The 22,126-nt window shown below is 41.8% G+C and overlaps 1 protein-coding gene across 3 annotated transcripts in view; it reads right to left on the bottom strand.

Moving 5' to 3' along the window:
* Positions 1-22,126, bottom strand: part of LOC139745682 (uncharacterized) — a 77,177-nt gene that overhangs the window by 45,367 nt on the left and 9,684 nt on the right. The window contains exons 2-4 of one of the 3 annotated variants that reach the window (XM_071656090.1): positions 20,031-20,169; positions 19,694-19,776; positions 15,869-16,239 (exon numbers count right to left, since the gene is read on the bottom strand). In XM_071656090.1, the coding sequence (XP_071512191.1) occupies positions 15,869-16,239; positions 19,694-19,703 (381 nt within the window). In that variant the 5' untranslated portion in view covers positions 19,704-19,776; positions 20,031-20,169. Of the gene's footprint in view, positions 1-15,868; positions 16,240-19,693; positions 19,777-20,030; positions 20,170-22,126 lie in introns of those variants that run through there. The other 2 variants (XM_071656093.1, XM_071656089.1) reach the window with 2 other exon arrangements.

Genomic DNA, 22,126 nt, shown 5'->3' with positions numbered 1-22,126 from the left:
CCACATCCAGGCCCCACACAACTTTCCATGTTTTACCCCAGATGCTTCACATGCCCTGGTTCAATCCAATGACAGCACGTCAACCACGGTATACCACATTGTTCCAATTCACTCTATTCCTTGCAAGCCTTTCACCCTCCTGCATGTTCAGGCCCTGATCACTCAAAATCTTTTTCACACCATCTTACCACCTCCAATTTGGTCTCCCACTTCTTATTCCCTCCATCTCTGACACATATATCCTCTAGGTCAATCTTTCCTCACTCATTCTCTCCATGTGACCAAACCATTTCAAAACACCCTCTTCTGCTCTCTCAACCACACTCTTTTTATTACTACACATCTCTCTTACCCTTGCATTACTAACTCGATCAGACCAACTCACACCACATACTGTCCTCAAACATCTCATTTCCAGGACATCCACCCTCCTCTGCACAACTCTATCTATAGTGTACACCTCGCAACCACATAACATTGTTGGAACCACTATTCCTTCAAACATACCCATTTTTGCTTTCCAAGATAACGTTCTCGACTTCCATACATTTTTCAACGCTCCCAGAACTTTCGCCCCATCCCCCACCCTGCGATTCACTTCTGCTTCCATGGTTCCATATGCTGCCAAATCCACTCCCAGATATCTAAAACACTTCACTTCCTCCAGTTTTTCTCCATTCAAACTTATCTCCCAATTGACTTGTCCCTGAAACCTACTGTACCTAATAACCTTGCTCTTATTCACATTTACTCTCAGCTTTCTTTTTTCACACACTTTACCAAACTCACTCACCAGCTTCTGCAATTTCTCACCCGAATCAGCCACTGTGCTGTATCATCCGCGAACAACTGACTCACTTCCCAAGCTCTCTCATCCACAACAGACTGCATACTTGCCCCTATTTCCAAAACTCTTGCATTCACCTCCTTAACAACCCCATCCATAAACAAATTAAACAACTGTGGAGAAATCACGCACCCCCTGCCGCAAGCCAACATTCACTGTATGTACATGTATACATACATATTTTTTATTATAATTCTTAACTGCCATCTCCTGTATACATATGTATATACATAAATGCCCACATATTCACATGTACATTTCTATGTATACATACATATTAATACTTGCTGCCTTCATCCATTTCCATAGCCACCCCGCCACACATGAAATAGCATCCCCCCCCCAAGCGAGGCAGTGCCAGAAAAAAAAAGGCCACATTTGTTCACACTGTCTCTCACTGTCATGTGTATTGCACTGAAACCACAGCAATCTTTCCATATTTGGACCTCACAAAACTTTCCATGGTTTACCCCAGGTGCTTCACATGCCCTGGTTCAATCCACTAACGGGGCGTCAACCCCAGTATACCACATCGTTCAAATTCATTCTATTCCATGCATGCCTTTCACCCTACTGTATGTTCAGGCCCCCATCGCTCAAAATCTTTTTTCACCCCATCCTTCCACCTCCAACTTGGTCTCCCGCTTCTCCTTCTTCCCTCCACCTATGACATATATATCCTCTTTGTCAATCTTTCCACACTCATTCTCTACATGTGACCTACTCACATACGTATACTTATGTATATCTCTCTTTTTAAACCAGGTATTCCCAATCAATAGTCCTTTTTCAGCACACAAATCCTCAAGCTCTTTGTTTCCATTTACAACACCGAAAACCCCATTTCCATTTACAACACTGAAAACCCCATGTACACCAATTATACCCTAAACTGCCGCACTACTCACCTTCACATTCAATCACTCATCACTGTAAACTGGCCCTGTGCATCAAAGCTGCTAACACACTCACTCAGCTGCTCCCAAAACACTTGCATCTTATGATCTTTCTTATGACCAGGTGCTTTGGCAACAATAATCACCCATCTCTCTCCATCCACTTTCAGTTTTACCCATATCAATCTAGAATTTACTTTCTTACACTATCACATACTCCTACAACTCCTGCTTCAGGAGTAGTGCTAATCCTTCCTTAGCTCTTGCCCTCTCACCAACCCGACATTCCCAAACCACCAATATATATCGCATTCATATTTATCTACTATACTTCGTTGCTGTCTCTTGTGTTAGCAAGGCAGTGCAAGGAAACAGACAAAAGGATGGCTCAACCCACCCACATACACATGTACATACATAAACACCCACACATGCACATATACATACCTATACATTCAATGGAAATAGAAACAGAAGAAGGAGTCATGCGGGGAGTGCTCCTCGAAGGCTCAGATTGGGGTGTCTAAATGTATGTGGACGTAACCCCAAGACGAGAAAAAGAGAGAGACAGGCACTGTTTGAGGAAAGGAGCCTGGATGTTTTGGCTCAGAGAAACAAAGCTCAAGGGTAAAGGGGAAGAGTGGTTTAGGAATGTCTTGGGAGTAAAGTCAGGGGTTGGTGAGAGGACAAGCAAAGGAAGTAGTACCACTAATCGTGAAGCAGGAGTTGTGGGAATACATGATAGAGTGTAAGAAAGTAAACTCTAGATTGATATGGGTAAAACTGAAAGAGGATGGAGAGAGATGGGTTATTATTGGTGCCTATGCACCTGGTCATGAAAAGAAAGATCATGAGAGGCAAGTGTTTTGGGAGAAGCTGAGTGAGTGTATTGGCAGCTTTGATGCTCGAAACTGGGTTATTGTGATGGATGATTTGAATGCAAAGGTGAGTAATGTGGCAGTTGAGGGTATAATTGGAGTACATGGGGTGTTCAGTGTTGTAAATGGAAATGGTGAAGAGCTTGTACATTAGCGTGCTGAAAGAGGACTGGTGATTGGGAATACCTGGTTTAAAGAGAGAGATATACATAAGTATACGTATGTAAGTAGGAGATATGGCCACAGCGTTATTGGATTACGTGTTAATTGATAGGCACGTGAAAGAGACTTTTGGATGCTAATGTGCTGAGGGGTAACTGGAGGGATGTCTGATCATTATCTTGGGGAGGCGAAGGTGAAGATTTGTAGAGGTTTTCAGAAGAGAGAATGTTAGGGTGAAGAGAGAGGAGAGAAAGTGAGCTTGGAAAGGAGACTTGTGTGAGGAAGTACCAGGAGAGATTGAGTGCAGAATGGAAAAAGGTGAGAGCAAATGACGTAAAGGGAGTGGGGGAGGAATGGGATGTATCTAGGGAAGCAATGATGGCGTACGCAAAAGATGCCTGTGGCATGAGAAAGGTGGGAGGAAGGCAGATTAGAAAGGGTAATGAGTGGTGGGATGAAGAAGAAAGATTGTTTGGAAAGAGAAGAGAGAGGCATTTGGACAATTTTTTGCAGGGAAATAGTGTAAATGACTGGGAGATGTATTACAGAAAGAGGCAGGAGGTCAAGAGAAAGGTGCAAAAGGAGAAAAAGAGGGCAAGTGAGAGTTGGGATGAGAGTATCATTAAATTTTAGGGAGAATAAAAAGATGTTTCGGATGGAGGTAAATAAAGTGCGTAAGAGAAGAGAACAAATGGGAACATCAGTAAAGGGGGATAATGGGGAGGTAATAACAAGGGGTGGTGATGTGAGGAGAAGGTGCGAGTATTTTGAAGGTTTGTTGAATATGTTACATGATAAGAGTGGCAGATATAGGGTGTTTTGGTTGAGGTGGTGTGCAAAGTGAGAGGGTCAGGGAGAATGGTTTGATAAACAGAGAAAGCTTTGCGGAAGATGTTAGCCAGTAAGGAGGCAAGTTTGGATGGTATTGCACAGGAATTTATCAAAAAGGGGGGTGAATTTGTTGTTGACTGGTTGGTGAGGATATTCAATGTATGTGTGGCTCATGGTGAAGTATCTGAGGAGTGGCAAAATGCATGCATAGTGCCAGTGCACAAAGGGGATAAAGGTGAGTGTTCAAATTACTGAGGTATAAGTTTGATGAGTATTCCTGAGAAATTATATAGGGAAGGTATTGATTGAGAGGGTGAAGGCAAGTAAAGAGCATCAGATTATGGAAAAGCAGTGTGGTTTCAGAAGTGGTAGAGTATGTGTGGATCAGGTGTTTGCTTTGAAAAATGTGAGAAATACTAAGAAAAACAAATGGATTTGTATGTAGCATTTATGGATCTAAAAAAGGCATATGATAGAGTTGATAGAGATGCTCTGTGGAAGGTATTAAGAGTATATGGTGTGGGAGGTAAGTTGCTAGAAGCAGTGAAAAGTTTTTATCGAGGATGTAAGGCATGTGTACGAGTAGGAAGAGAGGAAAGTGATGGGTTCCCAGTGAATGTCTTTTTGCGGCAGGGGTGCATGTTGTCTCCATGGTTGTTTAATTTGTTTATGGATGGGGTGATTAGGGAGGTGAATGCAAGAGTTTTGGAGAGAGGGGCACGTATGCAATCTGTTGTGGATGAGAGGGCTTGGGAAATGAGTAAGTTGTTGTTTGCTGATGATAGAGCGCTGGTGGCTGATTCATGTGAGAAACTGCAGAAGCTGGTGACTGAGTTTGGTAAAGTGTGTGAAAAAAGAAAGCTGACAGTAAATGTGAATAAGTGCAAGGTTATTTATTAGTTACTGTAGGATTGAGGGACAAGTAAATTGGGAGGTAAGTTTGAATGGAAAACTGGAGGAAGTGAAGTGTTTTAGATATCTGGGAGTGAATTCAGCAGTGGATGGAACCATGGAAGCGGAAGTGTGTCACAGGGTGGGGGAGGGGGCGAAGGTTCTGGGAGCATTGAAGAATGTGTGGAAGGCTAGAACATTATCTTGGAGAGCAAAAATGGGTATGTTTGAAGGAATAGTTGTTCCAACAATGATATTTGGTTGCGAGGCGTGAGCTATAGATAGGGTTGAGCGGAGGAGGGGGGATGAGTTGGAAATGAGATGTTTGAGGACAATATGTGGTGTGAGGTGGTTTGATTAAGTAATGAAAGGGTAAGAGAGATGTGTGGTAATAAAAAGTGTGTAGTTGAGAGAGCAGAAGAGGGTGTATTGAAATGGTTTGGTCACATGGAGAGAATGAGAGAGGAAAGATTGACAAAGAGGATATATGTCTCAGAGGTGGAGGGAAAGAGGAGAAGTGGGAGGCCAAATTGGAGGTGAAGGGATGGAATGAAAAAGATTTTGAGCAATCGGGGCCTGAACATGCAGGAGGGTGAAAGACGTGCAAGGAATAGAGTGAACTGGAACGATGTAGTATACAACAAAGACAACAAAGGCCACATTCATTCACACTCAGTCTCTAGCTGCCATGTGTAATGCACTGAACCCACAGCTCCCTTTCCAAATCTAGGCCCCACAACACTTTCCATGGTTTACCCCAGATGCTTCATATGCCCTGGTTCAATCCACTGACAGCATGTCAACCCCAGTATACTTTCTCAACCACAAAACCAACTGCGAACAACTCGGGAATGATGTTGAAATTTCAAATCTCAAACATCACATCTGCTCCCACAAACATTGTGCTTCTCACCCAAACCAACAACATCCCTACTTCTATATAATAAACAAACACAATTAAGAAACATAACTGAAAAACTGGCCACTTCCCTAACAGGACAGCAATTAAAAGAACCTTCTCAAAATCCATCCTAAATCAAATCGCTCCTGCGCACAACTCTATCCATAGCCCACGCCTCGCAACCATACAACATTGTTGGAACCACTATTCCTTCAAACATACCCATTTTTGCTTTCCGAGATAATATTCTCGACTTCCACACATTCTTCAAGGCTCCCAGAATTTTCGCCCCCTCCCCAACCCTATGATTCACTTCCACTTCCATTGTTCCATCCGCTGCCAGATCCACTTCCAGATATCTAAAACACTTTACTTCCTCCAGTTTTTCTCCATTCAAACTTACCTCCCAATTGAATTGACCCTCAACCCTACTGTACCTAATAACCTTGCTCTTATTCACATTTACTCTTAGCTTTCTTCTTTCACACACTTTACCAAACTCAGTCACCAGCTTCTGCAGTTTCTCACATGAATCAGCCACCAGCGCTGTATCATCAGCGAACAACAACTGACTCACTTCCCAAGCTCTCTCATCCCCAACAGACTTCATACTTGCCCCTCTTTCCAAAACTCTTGCATTCACCTCCCTAACAACCCCATCCATAAACAAATTAAACAACCATGGAGACATCACACACCCCTGCCGCAAACCTACATTCACTGACAACCAATCACTTTCCTCTCTTCCTACACGTACACATGCCTTACATCCTTGATAAAAACTTTTCACTGCTTCTAACAACTTCCCTCACACACCATATATTCTTAATAACTTCCACAGAGCATCTCTATCATCTCATCATATGCCTTCTCCAGATCCATAAATGCTACATACAAATCCATTTGCTTTTCTAAGTATTTCTCACATACATTCTTCAAAGCAAACACCTGATCCACACATCCTCTACCACTTCTGAAACCACACTGCTCTTCCCCAGTCTGATGCTCTGTACATGCCTTCACCCTCTCAATCAATACCCTCCCATATAATTTAACAGGAATACTCAACAAACTTATACCTCTGTAATTTGAGCACTCACTCTTATACCCTTTGCCTTTGTACAATGGCACTATGCATGCATTCCGCCAATCCTCAGGCACCTCACCATGAGTCATACATACATTAAATAACCTTACCAACCAGTCAATAATACAGTCACCCTCTTTTTTAATAAATTCCACTGCAATACCATCCAAACCTGCTGCCTTGCCGGCTTTCATCTTCCGCAAAGCTTTTACTACCTCTTCTCTGTTTACCAAATCACTTTCCCTAACCCTCTCACTCTGCACACCACCTCGACCAAAACACCCTATATCTGCCACTCTATCATCAAACACATTAACAAACCTTCAAAATACTCACTCCATCTCCTTCTCACATCACCACTACTTGTTATCACCTCCCCATTTGCACCCTTCACTGAAGTTCCCATTTGCTCCCTTATCTTACGCACTTTATTTACCTCCTTCCAGAACATCTTTTTATTCTCCCTAAAATTTAATGATACTCTCTCACCCCAACTCTCATTTGCCCTCTTTTTCACCTCTTGCACCTTTCTCTTGACCTCCTGTCTCTTTCTTTTATATATCTCCCACTCAATTGCATTTTTTCCCTGCAAAAATCGTCCAAATGCCTCTCTCTTCTCTTTAACTAATAATCTTACTTCTTCATCCCACCACTCACTACCCTTTCTAATCAACCCACATCCCACTCTTCTCATGCCACAAGCATCTTTTGCGCAATCCATCACTGATTCCCTAAATACCTCCCATTCCTCCCCCACTCCCCTTACTTCCATTGTTCTCACCTTTTTCCATTCTGTACTCAGTCTCTCCTGGTACTTCCTCACACAAGTCTCCTTCCCAAGCTCACTTACTCTCAACACCCTCTTCACCCCAACATTCACTCTTCTTTTCTGAAAACCCATACAAATCTTCACCTTAGCCTCCACAAGACAATGATCAGACATCCCTCCAGTTGCACCTCTCAGCACATTAACATCCAAAACTCTCTCTTTCGCGCGCCTGTCAATTAACACGTAATCCAATAACGCTCTCTGGCCATCTCTCCTACTTACATATGTATACTTATGTATATCTCGCTTTTTAAACCAGGTATTCCCAATCACCAGTCCTTTTTCAGCACATAAATCTACAAGCTCTTCACCATTTCCATTTACAACACTGAACACCCCATGTATACCAATTATTCCCTCAACTGCCACATTACTCACCTTTGCATTCAAATCACCCATCACTATAACCCGGTCTCGTGCATCAAAACCACTAACACACTCATTCAGCTGCTCCCAAAACACTTGCCTCTCATGATCTTTCTTCTCATGCCCAGGTGCATATGCACCAATAATCACCCATCTCTCTCCATCAACTTTCAGTTTTACCCATATTAATCGAGAATTCACTTTCTTACAGTCTATCACATACTCCCACAACTCCTGTTTCAGGAGTACTGCTACTCCTTCCCTTGCTCTTGTCCTCTCACTAACCCCTGACTTTACTCCCAAGACATTCCCAAACCACTCTTCCCCTATAATATAATATATTTTTTTTTCTTTTTGCTTTGTCGCTGTCTCCCGCGAGGTAGCGCAAGGAAACAGACGAAAGAAATGGCCCAACCCACCCCCATACACATGTATATACATACGTCCACACACGCAAATATACATACCTACACAGCTTTCCATGGTTTACCCCAGACGCTTCACATGCCCCGATTCAATCCACTGACAGCACGTCAACCCCGGTATACCACATCGCTCCAATTCACTCTATTCCTTGCCCTCCTTTCACCCTCCTGCATGTTCAGGCCCCGATCACACAAAATCTTTTTCACTCCATCTTTCCACCTCCAATTTGGTCTCCCTCTTCTCCTCGTTCCCTCCACCTCCGACACATATATCCTCTTGGTCAATCTTTCCTCACTCATTCTCTCCATGTGCCCGAACCATTTCAAAACCCCTCTTCTGCTCTCTCAACCACGCTCTTTTTATTTCCACACATCTCTCTTACCCTTACGTTACTTACTCGATCAAACCACCCCACACCACACATTGTCCTCAAACATCTCATTTCCAGCACATCCATCCTCCTGCGCACAACTCTATCCATAGCCCACGCCTCGCAACCATACAACATTGTTGGAACCACTATTCCTTCAAACATACCCATTTTTGCTTTCCGAGATAATGTTCTCGACTTCCACACATTCTTCAAGGCTCCCAGAATTTTCGCCCCCTCCCCCACCCTATGATTCACTTCCGCTTCCATGGTTCCATCCGCTGCCAGATCCACTCCCAGATATCTAAAACACTTCACTTCCTCCAGTTTTTCTCCATTCAAACTCACCTCCCAATTGACTTGACCCTCAACCCTACTGTACCTAATAACCTTGCTCTTATTCACATTTATTCTTAACTTTCTTCTTTCACACACTTACCAAACTCAGTCACCAGCTTCTGCAGTTTCTCACATGAATCAGCCACCAGCGCTGTATCATCAGCGAACAACAACTGACTCACTTCCCAAGCTCTCTCATCCACAACAGACTTCATACTTGCCCCTCTTTCCAAAACTCTTGCATTCACCTCCCTAACAACCCCATCCATAAACAAATTAAACAACCATGGAGACATCACACACCCCTGCCGCAAACCTACATTCACTGAGAACCAATCACTTTCCTCTCTTCCTACACGTACACATGCCTTACATCCTCGATAAAAACTTTTCACTGCTTCTAACAACTTGCCTCCCACACCATATATTCTTAATACCTTCCACAGAGCATCTCTATCAACTCTATCATATGCCTTCTCCAGATCCATAAATGCTACATACAAATCCATTTGCTTTTCTAAGTATTTGTCACATACATTCTTCAAAGCAAACACCTGATCCACACATCCTCTACCACTTCTGAAACCACACTGCTCTTCCCCAATCTGATGCTCTGTACATGCCTTCACCCTCTCAATCAGTACCCTCCCATACAATTTACCAGGAATACTCAACAAACTTATACCTCTGTAATTTGAGCACTCACTCTTATCCCCTTTGCCTTTGTACAATGGCACTATGCACGCATTCCGCCAATCCTCAGGCACCTCACCGTGAGTCATTTATTATTATTTTTTTTATTATACTTTGTCGCTGTCTCCCGCGTTTGCGAGGTAGCGCAAGGAAACAGACGAAAGAAATGGCTCAACCCCCCCCATACACATGTATATACATACGTCCACACACGCAAATATACATACCTACACAGCTTTCCATGGCTTACCCCGACGCTTCACATGCCTTGATTCAATCCACTGACAGCACGTCAACCCCGGTATACCACATCGCTCCAATTCACTCTATTCCTTGCCCTCCTTTCACCCTCCTGCATGTTCAGGCCCCGATCACACAAAATCTTTTTCACTCCATCTTTCCACCTCCAATTTGGTCTCCCTCTTCTCCTTGTTCCCTCCACCTCCGACACATATATCCTCTTGGTCAATCTTTCCTCACTCATCCTCTCCATGTGCCCAAACCACTTCAAAACACCCTCTTCTGCTCTCTCAACCACGCTCTTTTTATTTCCACACATCTCTCTTACCCTTACGTTACTCACTCGATCAAACCACCTCACACCACACATTGTCCTCAAACATCTCATTTCCAGCACATCCATCCTCCTGCGCACAACTCTATCCATAGCCCACGCCTCGCAACCATACAACATTGTTGGAACCACTATTCCTTCAAACATACCCATTTTTGCTTTCCGAGATAATGTTATCAACTTCCACACATTCTTCAAGGCCCCCAGAATTTTCGCCCCCTCCCCCACCCTATGATCAACTTCCGCTTCCATGGTTCCATCCGCTGCCAGATCCACTCCCAGATATCTAAAACACTTCACTTCCTCCAGTTTTTCTCCATTCAAACTCACCTCCCAATTGACTTGACCCTCAACCCTACTGTACCTAATAACCTTGCTCTTATTCACATTTACTCTTAACTTTCTTCTTCCACACACTTTACCAAACTCAGTCACCAGCTTCTGCAGTTTCTCACATGAATCAGCCACCAGCGCTGTATCATCAGCAAACAACAAACCTTACAGCAAACAGCAAAGCAAACCTTACCAACCAGTCAACAATACAGTCACCCCCTTTTTTAATAAATTCCACTGCAATACCATCCAAACCTGCTGCCTTGCCGGCTTTCATCTTCCGCAAAGCTTTCACTACCTCTTCTCTGTTTACCAAATCATTTTCCCTAACCCTCTCACTTTGCACACCACCTCGACCAAAACACCCTATATCTGCCACTCTATCATCAAACACATTCAACAAACCTTCAAAATACTCACTCCATCTCCTTCTCACATCACCACTACTTGTTATCACCTCCCCATTTGCGCCCTTCACTGAAGTTCCCATTTGCTCCCTTGTCTTACGCACTTTATTTACCTCCTTCCAGAACGTCTTTTTATTCTCCCTAAAATTTAATGATACTCTCTCACCCCAACTCTCATTTGCCCTTTTTTTCACCTCTTGCACCTTTCTCTTGACCTCCTGTCTCTTTCTTTTATACATCTCCCACTCAATTGCATTTTTTCCCTGCAAAAATCGTCCAAATGCCTCTCTCTTCTCTTTCACTAATACTCTTACTTCTTCATCCCACCACTCACTACCCTTTCTAATCAACCCACCTCCCACTCTTCTCATGCCACAAGCATCTTTTGCACAAGCCATCACTGATTCCCTAAATACATCCCATTCCTCCCCCACTCCCCTTACTTCCATTGTTCTCACCTTTTTCCATTCTGTACCCAGTCTCTCCTGGTACTTCCTCACACAGGTCTCCTTCTCAAGCTCACTTACTCTCACCACCCTCTTCACCCCAACATTCACTCTTCTTTTCTGAAAACCCATACAAATCTTCACCTTAGCCTCCACAAGATAATGATCAGACATCCCTCCAGTTGCACCTCTCAGCACATTAACATCCAAAAATCTCTCTTTCGCGCGCCTGTCAATTAACACGTAATCCAATAACGCTCTCTGGCCATCTCTCCTACTTTTACATAAGTATACTTATGTATATCTCGCTTTTTAAACCAGGTATTCCCAATCATCAGTCCTTTTTCAGCACATAAATCTACAAGCTCTTCACCATTTCCATTTACAACACTGAACACCCCATGTACACCAATTATTCCCTCAACTGCCACATTACTCACCTTTGCATTCAAATCACCCATCACTATAACCCGGTCTCATGCATCAAAACCACTAACACACTCATTCAGCTGCTCCCAAAACACTTGCCTCTCATGATCTTTCTTCTCATGCCCAGGTGCATATGCACCAATAATCACCCATCTCTCTCCATCAACTTTCAGTTTTACCCATATCAATCGGGAATTTACTTTCTTACATTATTATATTATTACATTATTACATTATTATATTATTATATATATTATTCACATTTACTCTTAACTTTCTTCTTTCATACACTTTACCAAACTCAGTCACCAGCTTCTGCAGTTTCTCACATGAATCAGCCACCAGCGCTGTATCATCAGCGAACAGCAACTGACTCACTTCCCAAGCTCTCTCATCCCCAACAGACTTCATACTTGCCCCTCTTTCCAAAACTCTTGCATTCACCTCCGACACATATATCCTCTTGGTCAATCTTTCCTCACTCATTCTCTCCATGTGCCCAAATCATTTCAAAACACCCTCTTCTGCTTTCTCAACCACGCTCTTCTTATTTCCACACATCTCTCTTAGCCTTACATTACTTACTTGATCAAACCACCTCACACCACAAATTGTCCTTAAACATCTCATTTCCAGCACATCCATCCTCCTGTGCACAACTCTATCCATTGCCCACGCCTCGCAACCATACAACATTGTTGGAACCACTATTCCTTCAAACATACCCATTTTTGCTTTCCGAGATAATGTTCTCGACTTCCACACATTCTTCAAGGCTCCCAGGATTTTCGCCACCTCCCCCACCCTATGGGTTCACTTTTGCTTCCATGGTTCCATCCGCTGCCAGATCCACTCCCAGATATCTAAAACACTTTACTTCCTCCAGTTTTTCTCCATTCAAACTTACCTCCCAATTGACTTGACCCTCAACCCTACTGTACCTAATAACCTTGTTCTTATTCACATTTACCCTTAACTTTCTTCTTTCACACACTTTACCAAACTCAGACACCAGCTTCTACAGATTCTCACATGAATCAGCCACCAGCGCTGTATCATCAGCGAACAACAACTGACTCACTTCCCAAGCTCTCTCATCCACAACAGACTGCATACTTGCCCCTCTTTCCAAAACTCTTGCATTCACCTCCCTAACAACCCCATCCATAAACAAATTAAACAACCACGGAGACATCACACACCCCTGCCGCAAACCTACATTCACTGAGAACCAATCACTTTCCTCTCTTCCTACACGAACACATGCCTTACATCCTCGATAAAAACTTTTCACTGCTTCTAACAACTTGCCTCCCACACCATATATTCTTTATACCTTCCATAGAGCATCTCTATCAACTCTATCATATGCCTTCTCCAGATCCATAAATGCTACATACAAATCCATTTGCTTTTCTAAGTATTTGTCACATACATTCTTCAAAGCAAACACCTGATCCACACATCCTCTACCACTTCTGAAACCACACTGCTCTTCCCCAATCTGATGCTCTGTACATGCTTTCACCCTCTCAATCAATACCCTCCAATATAATTTCCCAGGAATACTCAACAAACTTATACCTCTGTAATTTGAGCACTTACTCTTATCCCCTTTGCCTTTATACAATGGCACTATGCACGCATTCCGCCAATCCTCAGGCACCTCACCATGAATCATACATACATTAAATAACCTTACCAACCAGTCAACAATACAGTCACCCCCTTTTTTTAATAGATTCCACTGCAATACCATCCAAACCTGCTGCCTTGCCAGCTTTCATCTTCCGTAAAGCTTTTACTACCTCTTCTCTGTTTACCAAATCATTTTCCCTAACCCTCTCACTTTGCACACCACCTCGACCAAAACACCCTATATCTGCCACTCTATCATCAAACACATTCAACAAACCTTCAAAATACTCACTCCATCTCCTTCTTACATCACCACTACTTGTTATCACCTCCCCATTAGCCCCATTCACTGAAGTTCCCATTTGCTCCCTTGTCTTACGCACTTATCTACCCCCTTCCAGAACATCTTTTTATTCTCCCTAAAATTTAATGATACTCTCTCACCCCAACTCTCATCTGCCCTCTTTTTCACCTCTTGCACCTTTCTCTTGACCTCCTGTCTCTTTCTTTTATACATCTCCCACTCATTTGCATTTTTTCCCTGCAAAAATCATCCAAATGCCTCTCTCTTCTCTTTCACTAATAATCTTGTTTCTTCATCGCACCACTCACTACCCTTTCTAATCAACCCACCTCCCACTCTTCTCATGCCACAAGCATCTTTTGCGCAATCCACCACTGCTTCCCTAAATACATCCCATTCCTCCCCCACTCCCCTTACCTCCTTTGTTCTCACCTTTTTCCATTCTGTACTCAGTCTCTCCTGGTACTTCCTCACACAAGTCTCCTTCCCAAGTTTACTTACTCTCACCACCCTCTTCACCCTAACATTCTCTCTTCTTTTCTGAAAACCCATACAAATATTCACCTTCGCCTCCACAAGATAATGATCAGACATCCCTCCAGTTGCACCTCTCAGCACATTAACATCCAAAAGTCTCTCTTTCGCTCGCCTGTCAATTAACATGTAACCCAATAACGCTCTCTGGCCATCTCTCCCACTTATATACGTATACTCATGTATATCTCGCTTTTTAAACCAGGTATTCCCAATCACCAGTCCTTTTTCAGCACATAAATCTACAAGCTCTTCACCATTTCCATTTACAACACTGAACACCCCATTCATACCAATCATTCCCTCAACTGCCACATTACTCACCTTTGCATTCAAATCACCCATCACTATAACCCAGTCTTGTGCATCAAAACCATTAACACACTCATTCAGCTCCCAAAACACTTGCCTCTCATAATCTTTCTTCTCATGCCCAGGTGCATATGCACCAATGATCACCCATCTCTCTCCATCAACTTTCAGTTTTACCCACATTAATCTAGTAAGTATAAATATCTTTTTTTTTTTTTGTCGGTCTCCTGCGTTTGTGAGGTAGCGCAAGGAAACAGATGAAAGAAATGGCCCAACCCACCCCCATACACATGTATATACATACGTCCACACACGCAAATATACATACCTACACAGCTTTCCATGGTTTACCCCATACGCTTCACATGTCCTGATTCAATCCACTGACAGCACGTCAACCCCGGTATACCACATCGATCTAATTCACTCTATTCCTTGCCCTCCTTTCACCCTCCTGCATGTTCAGGCCCCGATCACACAAAATCTTTTTCACTCCATCTTTCCACCTCCAATTTGGTCTCCCACTTCTCCTCGTTCCCTCCACCTCCAACACATATATCCTCTTGGTCAATCTTTCCTCACTCATTCTCTCCATGTGCCCAAACCATTTCAAAACACCCTCTTCTGCTCTCTCAACCACGCTCTTTTTATTTCCACACATCTCTCTTACCCTTATGTTACTTACTCGATCAAACCACCTCACACCACACATTGTCCTCAAACATCTCATTTCCAGCACATCCATCCTCCTGCGCACAACTCTATCCATAGCCCACGCCTCGCAACCATACAACATTGTTGGAACCACTATAAATATACAAGTATAAATCTTACTTTTTAGCAGCCAAGCACAACATAAATGATAGTAAAATAGGTACCACAGAATCTTCGTAGAACATTTAACTTTGGGTTGTAAAAAACCATAGTCAGATAGTTTAGGATAAGACTGGCTAACCCAATAAGAATAAGTGGTTGTGGTCAGTTGTTTTTGTTCCTGCCCCTTTGAACAGATAGGAGAGAACATTCCCAAAATAATATTCTGATAACTCTAGTAAGTTGTGTGGCTATAAATAAAACCAAATGGTAATCTACAAGCAGAGTTACAACTAAATACAAGATAAAGAATCACCACTATATAAGTCTAAATAGAATACACAAGAAAAATCAGGTTCTGAATATTCACAAACCTAGCTCTCAAGTTATTCATCTTCACATGCTCAAACATTCTGGCGATCTTACCAATTTCTTCCACTCTTCCAGCAATATACTCAAAACATTTCTTAAAGAACAAGGACTGGCTACTGCAATATTTCAATATGACTACATATTATATCAATTCATAATATTACAAAATAAAGTATTCATAGTTACGTACTTGCGGCCAATCAGTCATATCTGCTGTGTCTAAGGTGCTGTCCACAATGCATCCACTGTCTACGCTCTCAGCCACATCTTCAACCTCACCACAATTTGTCAGCGGTTGATTCACTTCTCCCTTTTTCTCTTTCTTTTCATTATGCACCTTCTTTTCCATATAAGGTTCTTGTTCCCTGATATCTTTGATATCTTCAACCTTTTCTACATCCAAATTCTTAACAGCATTATGCTTTGATTTCCTTTTGTTTTTCTTCACTTTCAAGATGCTATCATCTTTGTTTGCCACTTTGCTATCCATGGTCACCACTCCTAAAGAGTTACTCATTCCGAGTTTCTTTGTAGTTAATACTGTGGATGCTCCCTCACTATCTGCAGACAGAAAATTCAGTGATTTTTATATAGTCACATTAAAAAAAGAGAACACTGATTCCATATTTCCAGGGGTGTTAAAGGTAAAACATAAGGTAAAACCCACTGTAAACTTAGCCCTTTATGTCTCTGTGGTTGAAAATCTCTTGGAAACAAATATATACTGGACAAATGCTACAAAATTATCACCAGGTGTAAACGAACAAGATATATTTAAGATATGTTGTTAAACATGTCCCACTGTAACAGCCGCCCAACAGCTACCAATAGAACAGTACAACAATTTACAAGAAACAGCTGTCAGCAGTCTTCACAGAAACTAGTGTAAGAGATCATATGGACAACTAAGTACAGTTTTTGAAAAGAACACTGAAAAAAAATCAGACAGGAAGTAATTTGGTCATATGTTCCAAACTTGCTTAGAAAAATGACAGAAAAACCTTCAAATTGTGAGGTGGAAACATAAATTTGAAAGACAGAAAATCATACAATACTAAAAGCCACCAGATGAAAACTACAACACTCAATACAAAAAAAAAGTCATAAATATAATACTTTAAAAGAGTTCTACTACTACTACAGGATGAGCATCCCTAATCCCAAAGTATGGAACCTGAATTGCTCTAAAATCCAAACCTTTTTGAATGGTGATATGACCTTCCAAGTGAAAAATCCCACACCTGATCTCCCTTGCCCATGCTGGGTTCTAATGCTCTGTTGGTGCCAGTTCGTTACAAACCATTGCCAGACCTACAAGCATTACTCACCATGTTTTTTGCTTATTCTCTGCTCTGTGGTACAACAATATTGTTGAAAATGTCAAAAATAGTTGAAATGGTTTTGAATCAAGGTGATCATGATAATAGAGCCAATGAAGATGACTGTTAATACTGTAGAAAAATTGCCTATAAACGACATGGTGAAAATGTGTGACGGACTTAATGAAAAACTAGAGAAGCATGCATTCATAATAGAACAAGAAATCATGTCAGTTTATAAAATCAACGAGAGACTTCTACAACTAAAACCAGTGGTAATAAAGCAGATGATTCTGGATGAAACATTCAAAAAAGCCATCCAGCAGAATGCCTCCTCATCCCTAGAGGACCCACTTCCTGATCCCTCAACTGCTTCTGACGCTCCTTCTCATGATGATGTCAACAGTGATGTATCCTCCCTCTAAAGTCTCTCATTCTAGTATTTGTTGCTGCATTTATCTTCTTTTGTATACAGAGATCAAGTTTTTCTCTTTGGTAAGTGTAAAACATTATTCTAATGTGAAATCTGAATTTCATCTCCACCTAAAAAGCCATGTTTGAGCTAACATGACCAGGAACATTACAGTTTAAATTTTTCCAGTTTGTTTGCACTACATTTACAGCTATCTGTAACTATCGTACATTAAATGCTTATTTGTTTTTATATCTCAAATAAATCCTAAAAAATAAAACACAGTGAGCTGTAACCTTTCAATCAAAGCAGCCTTGTAGATGGAAACTGAAAACCTGCAGTTGTTTGTTGCTGTTACTGAATAACAGCTGATACAGGGATTCTGCTGATGCTACTGTGATGCTCTGCTACCCTAAACACATTATCTTTTCATCATATTAATGACAAGACAGCTAGAGACTGATTGTGAACGAATGTGGCCTTTTTTTTTTGTCTTTTCCTGGTGCTACCTCGCTGGAGGGGGGGGGGGGGGCTATTTAATGTGTGGTGGGGTGGCAACAGAAACGGATAAAGGCAGCAAGTATGAATATGTACATGTGTTTATATGTATATGTCTCTGTGTGTGTATACGTATGTATACGTTGAAATGTTCTTATTTACTTATTATACTTTGTCGCTGTCTCCCGCGTTAGTGAGGTAGCGCAAGGAAACAGATGAAAGAATGGCCCAACCAACCCACATACACATGTATATACATACATGTCCACACACACACACATACATACCTATAAATCTCAATGTATACATACATATACACACACAGACATATACATTTATACATATGTACATAATTCATAGTCAGCCCGTATTCATTCCCGTCGCCACCCGGCCACACATGAAATGACAACCCCCTCCCCCAGTATGTGCGCGAGGTAGTGCTAGGAAAAGAAAACAAAGGGCACAATCGTTCACACTCAGTCTCTAGCTGTCATGTATAATGCACCAAAACCACAGTTCCCTTTCCACATCCAGGCCCCACAAAACTTTCCATGGTTTACCCCAGACGCTTCACATGCCCTGGTTCAACACATTGACAGCACTTCGACCCCGGTATACCACATCATTTCAATTCACTCTATTCCTTGCACACCTTTCACCCTCCTGCATGTTCAAGCCCCGATCACTCAAAATCTTTTTCACTCCATCTTTCCACCTCCAATTTGGTCTCCCACTTCTCGTTCCCTCCACCTCTAACACATATATCCTCTTGGTCAATCTTTCCTCACTCATTTTCTCCATGTGACCAAACCATTTCAAAACACCCTCTTCTGCTCTCTCAACCACACACTTTTTATTACCATACATCGTTCTTACCCTTTCATTACTTACTCAATCAAACCACCTCACACCACATATTGTCCTCAAATATCTCATTTCCAGCACATCCACCCTCATCTGCACAACTCTATCTATAGCCCATGCCTCGCAACCATATAACATTGTTGGAACCACTATTCCTTCGAACATACCCATTTTTGCTTTCCGAGATAACGTTCTTGACTTCCACACATTTTTCAATGCTCCCAGAACTTTTGTCCCCTCCCTCACCCTATGATTCACTTCCACTTCCATCTGCTGCCAAATCCACTCCCAGGTATCTAAAACACTTCACTTCCTCCACTTTTTCTCCATTCAAACTTACCTCCCAATTGACTTGTTCCTCAACCCTACTGTACCTAACAACCTTGCACTTATTCACATCTACTCTCAGCTTTCTTCTTTCACACACTTTACCAAACTAAGTCACCAGCTTTTGCAGTTTCTCACATGAATCAGCCACCAGTGCTGTATCATCAGCGAACAACAACTGACTCACTTCCCAAGCTCTCTCATCCACAACAGACTGCATACTTGCCCCTCTTTCCAAAACTCTTGCATTCACCCCCTACCAACCACATCCATAAACAAATTAAACAACCATGGAGACATCACACACCCCTGCCGCGAACCTACATTCACTGAGAACCAATCACTTTCCTCTCTTCCCACTCGTACACATGCCTTACATCCTTGATAAAAAATTTTCACTGCTTCTAACAACTTGCCTCCTACACCATATATTCTTAATACCTTCCACAGAGCATCTCTATCAACTCTATCATATGCCTTCTCCAGATCCACATGCAAATATTCTGAAATATGAAAAAATTCAAAATCCATTTTGGATAAGGGATACTCAACCTGTATAAACTAAATGAAATTGGAGAGATATTTAATGAAATACCTGAGATCATACCCTGAAGTAGTGCTGGTGGACAACTAGACAAGATAATACTCCTTCAAGGTGCCCATCCTCAGCCAACAGAACTAATCAAAAAAGGATGATATCATGCAGTGAACCCTCCAAAACGAATAAGGGTGAAGTACTCCTGAGAGCCAACACAATGTGAATTCACATAAATTATCAAGTTGCATTCACACTTCACACTAAATAATAGATGTAAAATCTTCATCATCATACACATATAAAACAAAAGCTAAAACAAGTACATAATGTGCCATCTCTACTCTATATTCCTAACAAAAACTAATTTCTAGTTGTTCAGCCCTGAGGTACTCACCAAATCCTGTATTCAGCATCGTCTTTAGAGCCCCTACTACTCTACCAAAGTTTCCTTTGGGATTTTACAAACAGGGGATTCTGTTCCCCCTTGGGAACAAGACATCTGGTGGCTGCTCACTAATGAAGGATTTAAGAATCTGAAAAAAATCAGCACACATGAATAAAATAATCTCATTTCACTTTTCATCAGATCCATTTAAATTAATGAGTACATAAAATACAAACTGGTACCATTACACTGCGGTCTAGCTAACAAATAAATGTACCATGAAGCATGAAAATGAAACAATGAAACATGAATGCACATCTTACATTTTGCAAACTTGTAATGTAGTGATTACCTGTGTCCAACTTCTCATATTCATTCTACACACACAGACATGTATATGTGTGTGTGCATATATATATATATATATATATATATATATATATTTTTTTTTTCAAACTATTCGCCATTTCCCGCGTTAGCGAGGTAGCGTTAAGAACAGAGAACTGGGCCACTGAGGGAATATCCTCACCTGGCCCCCTTCTCTGTTCCTTCTTTTGGAAAAAAAAAAAAAAAAAAAAAAAAAAAAAATATATATATATATATATATATATATATATATATATATATATATATATATATATATATATATATATATATATATATTTTTTTTTGCTTTGTCGCTGTCTCCCGCATTTGCGAGGTAGCGCAAGGAAACAGACGAAAGAAATGGCCCAACCCACCCCCATACACATGTATATACATACGTCCACACACGCAAATATACATACCTACACAGCTTTCCATGGTTTACCCTAGACGCTTCACATGCCTTGATTCAATCCACTGACAGCACGTCAACCCCAGTATACCACATCGCTCCAATTCACTCTATTCCTTGCCCTCCTTTCACCCTCCTGCATGTTCAGGCCCCGATCACACAAAATCTTTTTCACTCCATCTTTCCACCTCCAATTTGGTCTCCCTCTTCTCCTCGTTCCCTCCACCTCCAACACATATATCCTCTTGGTCAATCTTTCCTCACTCATTCTCTCCATGTGACCAAACCATTTCAATACACCCTCTTCTGCTCTCTCAACCACGCTCTTTTTATTTCCACACATCTCTCTTACCCTTACGTTACTTACTCGATCAAACCACCTCACACCACACACTGTCCTCAAACATCTCATTTCCAGCACATCCATCCTCCTGCGCGCAACTCTATCCATAGTCCACGCCTCACAACCATACAACATTGTTGGAACCACTATTCCTTCAAACATACCCATTTTTGCTTTCCGAGATAATGTTCTCGACTTCCACACATTCTTCAAGGCTCCCAGAATTTTCGCCACCTCCCCCACCCTATGATCCACTTCAGCTTCCATGTTTCCATCCGCTGCCAGATCCACTCCCAGATATCTAAAACACTTCACCTCCTCCAGTTTTTCTCCATTCAAACTCACCTCCCAACTGACTTGACCCTCAACCCTACTGTACCTAATAACCTTGCTCTTATTCACATTTACTCTTAACTTTCTTCTTTCACACACTTTACCAAACTCAGTCACCAGCTTCTGCAGTTTCTCACATGAATCAGCCACCAGCGCTGTATCATCAGCGAACACCAACTGACTCACTTCCCAAGCTCTCTCATCCACAACAGACTTCATACTTGCCCCTCTTTCCAAAACTCTTGCATTCACCTCCCTAACAACCCCATCCATAAACAAATTAAACAACTATGGAGACATCACACACCCCTGAAGCAAACCTACATTCACTGAGAACCAATCACTTTCCTCTCTTCCTACACGTACACATGCCTTACATCCTCGATAAAAACTTTTCACTGCTTCTAACAACTTGCCTCCCACACCATATATTCTTAATACCTTCCACAGAGCATCTCTATCAAGTCTATCATACTCCAGATCCATAAATGCTACATACAAATCCATTTGCTTTTCTAAGTATTTCTCACATACATTCTTCAAAGCAAACACCTGATCCACACATCCTCTACCACTTCTGAAACCACACTGCTCTTCCCCAATCTGATGCTCTGTACATGCCTTCACCCTCTCAATCAATACCCTCCCATA

Source organism: Panulirus ornatus, chromosome 62, assembly GCF_036320965.1.
Source record: "Panulirus ornatus isolate Po-2019 chromosome 62, ASM3632096v1, whole genome shotgun sequence".
Taxonomy (NCBI): domain Eukaryota; kingdom Metazoa; phylum Arthropoda; class Malacostraca; order Decapoda; family Palinuridae; genus Panulirus; species Panulirus ornatus.
This window is presented reverse-complemented; position numbering and strand designations above follow the sequence as displayed.